At 33.5% G+C, this 5329-nt stretch overlaps 1 protein-coding gene across 1 annotated transcript; it reads right to left on the reverse strand.

Annotated features, from left to right (window-relative positions):
• Positions 1 to 2405: 2405 nt before the first annotated feature.
• LOC124993253 (olfactory receptor 5K3-like) lies at positions 2406 to 3329 on the reverse strand. The gene has a single exon (XM_047564974.1). The coding sequence runs from the start codon at positions 3327 to 3329 to the stop codon at positions 2406 to 2408; it is 924 nt and encodes a 307-aa protein (XP_047420930.1).
• Between the last annotated feature and the right edge of the window lie 2000 nt (positions 3330 to 5329).

Raw genomic sequence — 5329 nt, forward strand, 5'->3', positions numbered from 1 at the left:
GGGACATCTTCACTGGTTTCATAACTTGGCTATTGTAAATTGTGCTGCTATAAACAGTGATATACATCGATCACCACTACAGATTGCTAAATTTAGTCCTTTCAGATAAATAACAAGTAGTGGTATAGCTGGGTCAAATGGTGAGTCTCTTCCTCATCTTTTGATAAATTTGTATACTGCTTTCCAAAGTGATTGTGTTAATTTGCAGTTTCACCAACAATGCGTGAGTGTACCTTTCCCCACACATCCTTGCCAGCATTTATTGTCATATGTATTCTTCATGGTTGCCATTAAACCTGGAGTGAGGAGAAATCTCAGTGTAATTTAGATGTGCATTTTCTTGGATTTCTTGCACAACTCAAATTGTTAAACATTTTCCTTTTGTGCTAATTTCAGTTTGTGATGTTTATTGTATGTTTAAGTGGTTATGACCATGGAGCCAGGTATCCTGGATTTGATTCCTGAGCTGCAGCATTTTATCTCTGTGGATAAATTACATTTCTCTCTGTCCCTCAATTCTTCTTTATTGTGGGTTCTTGAAATTGAAATACAGCAATGAGAGCAAAATACTTAATGTTTGTGCTGAATAGTGAAGCGCATACCACTGAAAAGATATTTCTAAACTAGAAGAATGTGTGAGAACTCATTTTGATGATTAAGGGACACATAGGAAGAGATAGGAAAGATACGCAAATGTTGCAAATGGCATTTACTCAGGTGCAAATGGAAGATCTTTCCAAACCAGGCTTAAACAATCTGAAGATCTATTGAATTTTCTGGCCAGAAGGCATGATTTGTTCCACATATTTTTTGTTTTTTTCTCTTGGAATTCTCTCAGCTCCACCCTGATTTGAGTGTTGACTACACTACAGGCTGCTTTTTTTTTTTTTTTTTGATGGCTAAATGGAGGTGGACTGTGACAGACTGCACATCAATTCATTTAGAGAGAGTAAGATGAATTTTATGGGGTCTGTGTGTGTGTGTGTGTGTGTTTTAATTGCAGATGAACACAATAGCTTTGTTTTACTGAGGATCAAATCCAATGCCTCACACAAACTAGGCAAGCACCCTACCACAGAGCTACAGCCCTAGCCCCTGTGTGTGTGTTGTTTAAAATAAAGAACACTCATTTCCTAGAGACCTCCAGAGAAATCACCTCTTTTGTCTCACTGGCCCCAAGTATGTCACATAGTGTTTCATGATCACATATCTGGGACTCAGTGTTGCTGAGGATTAGTGGTGGGTGCTGAAATACACAACAGAAACCATGGTGCTATTCAAAAAGGAAAGAAAATCAATGAATATGACTCTGAAAACTGACAGTGACCATTAAAGTACAATGTGTACAATATCCATCCAATTCAGAGTGTCTCAACCTGTTGGGTCTCAGGATTCTTTTATAGCCTTGAAACATATTTCAGACCCTAAAAGCCTTTGTTAATGTAAGTAATACCTGTTGGTATTAACCAGATTAGAATATAAAATAGACAAACTGGAAGCATATTCATCATTCAAAATAAAAATATTAACTCATTACTTAATAAATAACATAATTACATTAAGGACATTTTGAAGGAAATACTTAATAAATGTCCAAATATCTCAGGCACAGTTTGAGTATAGGTAATATATAATTAGATGTGACAGAGTTGATCCACAAAGAAGGAAATAATGATATCTGAGAGAAGAAAACTTGATTTAATTGATATGTTGAATACTTGCAGTCTTATATATGTTGTACATATAAAGCCAAGCCTATGAAAAATAAAATCCATGTGGATTTCATTAGGAATGCCATTGATTTTAAATACAGATTGTTAATCCATGAAAATATAGACATTTTATTTCAGAAAATCAATAAAAATGACTGACATTAAAATTAAAAATTTCTTAGGAAGATGTTCTCTCCACATACACATTCAAACCTAATGTCCTGAAAGACCTAGAGTCAATTTGAAAATTAAATTCCAATATTATTTGCTTCCCATAGACAATGTTGTATAAATAAATATTAGTACCTGTGATTTTGGAATGTGCCTGAGTTTACAGATTAGGCTTTGGGATTCAAGAAATTTGTAAACAATATTAATAAAGGTTATGATTATGCATACTATTATTCCTCACATATTTGTGCTTGTTAAAAATTGTGACTAATTTCACCCTGCTAATCAATAATTATTTAGTTAACATCTGATAAAATGGAATACTTCATATTTGGAAGTACATTTTAGATGAACATTACTTTCTGGTTTGGCTGAAATATAATCATGTTTTCAGAACTTAATATTTTATTCCTGAAACAGGCATTTTCTAGTTTATCAGTATCTGCAGGTTAAGAAAACATTATTATTAGGTTGAAATCAATTTTCTAAGAGAGATGATATTGGTTTCAGTTTGTTACAATATTATATCTTCATAATTCTTTTAATAACATTTATTACTTCCTTATTTCTTAGACTATAAATGAAAGGGTTTAATAAAGGAATGACAAGAGTATAAAAAATAGCCACAGGTATATCTTTGTCACTCTCATTAAATGAATTTGGTCGAATATACATGTAAAGAAGAGAACCGTAGAATATTGACACAGAGAGGAAGTGGGATGCACAAGTGGATAGAGCTTTACCCCTTCCTTCTTTGGATTTCATTGTGAATATAGTGAAAAGAATACAGAAATAAGAGATTAGTACTACAGTAATACTAAAGGTTTGAACAAATCCTGACAGGATAAGAATCATCAATTCATTGATATAGGGATCAACACAGGAGAGTCTGTATAATGGAAGGACATCACAAAAGAAGTGATTGATTTCATGAGACCCACAGAAAGCTAACCTCAACAGAAGCCATACTTGAACAATGGAATGCAGGTTTCCAGCTATGTATGCTCCCGTGGTCATCTGAACACAGAGTTTCTTTGACATCAGGGTGTGGTACTGCAGTGGTCTGCAAATGGCCACATAGCGGTCATAGGCCATTGCTGCCAAAAGAAAGCAGTCTGTAGTTTCAGCAAGACAGAGGAAATAAAATTGTGCCATGCATTCATAGAGGGAAATCCTTCTGTCCTCAGAAAAGAAGTTCTCTAACATCTTGGGAGTGATGGCACAGGAACAGCAGGAGTCCATGAGAGCCAGGTTGCCCAGGAAGATGTACATTGGTGTGTGAAGACGGCGCTCCATGTAAATCAAGGCCACCAAACCTAGATTCCCCACCATGGTGACCAGATAGATGGCAAAGAACACCACAAACAGAAGGACCTTCAGGTCTGGTTGATCCGTAAACCCCATGAGGATGAAGTCTGTTGTTAAGGAGTGATTGTCCTTAATCATCTCCAACTTTTCTGTTGAGAGAGAAATTAAGTGCATACAATGTAGTTACCAACAGCATGTGATTTTCTGACTTTTTTCCTGTATAACAGAGGACTACCTTCTTCTAGCATCCCGTATACTCTCTAGATTATGCTACATCTGCTTCTTGTGGGGGCGTTCATTTGGTGAAATTGTCAGTACCTGTGACTTGATGGGGTCATCTTGATAATTTTAAGATGAATACTGAAAGTGGAAAAAGTTTATATGCATACATTTATGCAAGCATAACCTAATGATTTAGCATACTCATATTTGGAACATTGTTTGCAAGTAATTCTAGTGTCTGTATTAATTTAAGATCTCTAATGTAAATTTAAGATTAATTTGGTATGAATATGCATTTTTTATTATGGAGATATTATTTTTATATATTCACCCAGTGGACAAGGTTTTGTTTTTAAAAAGCACATTGCAGGTATTTAAAATTTGTATTTTTGAGATTGGACAAAGATCATTAAGACTATGGAGTGGACTATTTATATTTAAAGTGAATTACTTTGAAACATTAAAGAAACAATGTTGCCCCCCATGTTATCACCTCTCCAACATTTCCTAATGTCACAGAATTTACATGAACATGGTTTCTGTCCATTGCATGATTATCATTGCATAACTTTGTTCCAATATCTAAATCTCTCTTCATTTTTTAGGGTATATTGTATGTAATGTGCTTTTAAATAAAATTTTAACTAAATGTTCCAGAACACACTGTTCTTATTTTCTGATTTTTAGAGCACATCTTCTAGAAACACACAATCTGCAATTGCTTTATTTTTCACACATATGTGAAAATTTCTGTAAACATAATATAGCATTTTGAGTTTATTTGTTACATATTTCTGTGAATGGATCTGTAGGATGCTATGGGAAGAAAGCAGAATTAATTCCAATTCTAGCTATGAGTAAAATGTATGTTTCCTAATGATGCTTAGTGACCTCTTTGTGTCTGCATATGTTTTCTTTGAAGGAGAAACTACAAGGAAAATTTTAAAGTTCATCATCTTAAGAATGTTAGATATTTTTATTTCATTTAAAATGACTTTTTAGAATTTTGCAGTTTCCTGAGAAAATATATGATTCTCTAAGAGTATTGTAGATAAAAAAGTTTTAGACTCACCTTTGTACTTCAATTTCAAACATTTGGAAAAAGAGAAAGTTGTTCAAATCCTCTTGGGATTCTTGAATTCAGTTTACTTTCATTTAAAAGGCTATTTCCTCTTCTTGGTTAAGGATCCATTTGGATATACTGACAAAAAAATCTTGTGATATATATTGTATTTTCACAATGTGTTTGTACTTCCATAGTCAAAACATCAAAAGGAAGGCAGTAGAAATTTCCAGGTTCTAAAGTACTGAATTTAAGGTACATCACTAGCCAGCTAGATTAGAAATAAATTTTAAGACACTAGACTTAACTACCTAAATATGTTTTTGTTATAGTACTTGTATGTAAAATTAGATCTCATAATGAGAGAGTCTGATGAACTACTATATTAAACCACATTTTAGTTTTCCATACTCTTCAATTTTGTAACTAAGTAGAATGATTAGAATGGCATTAAAATTTAGATATCAGAAAAAAAGCAGGTCAGGGAAGTAAATATTTATGGCATAAAAGTTAGACATTACAATATGTTAGACTAGTTTTCTTACCTAGATTGCTCTGAGAATAGCTCTTTGCAAGTGTGCTTTTTTCTTTATGGTGAAAGTGTCAGAATGTTGGATACATATATACCTTGTTCTCAAATGCATTGGGGATCAAGAACATGAAAATATCAGAGAGTTTATGTCCCTGTACTGCCCAGTCAGTTTTCCTTCATATCCTAAGGGGTTCAAGATGCAGTGACATCAATTTATTCCCTGGAGATAATGTCTTAAAAACAAATAAATCATCTGAAATTAATTAAAGATGTAGTGTGAGTCGTGATTAAATACCCTTCACTCTACTATGTTTGTTGATT

The sequence above is a fragment of the Sciurus carolinensis genome, chromosome 9 (genome assembly GCF_902686445.1).
Source record: "Sciurus carolinensis chromosome 9, mSciCar1.2, whole genome shotgun sequence".
In the NCBI taxonomy this organism is placed as follows: Eukaryota; Metazoa; Chordata; class Mammalia; order Rodentia; family Sciuridae; genus Sciurus; species Sciurus carolinensis.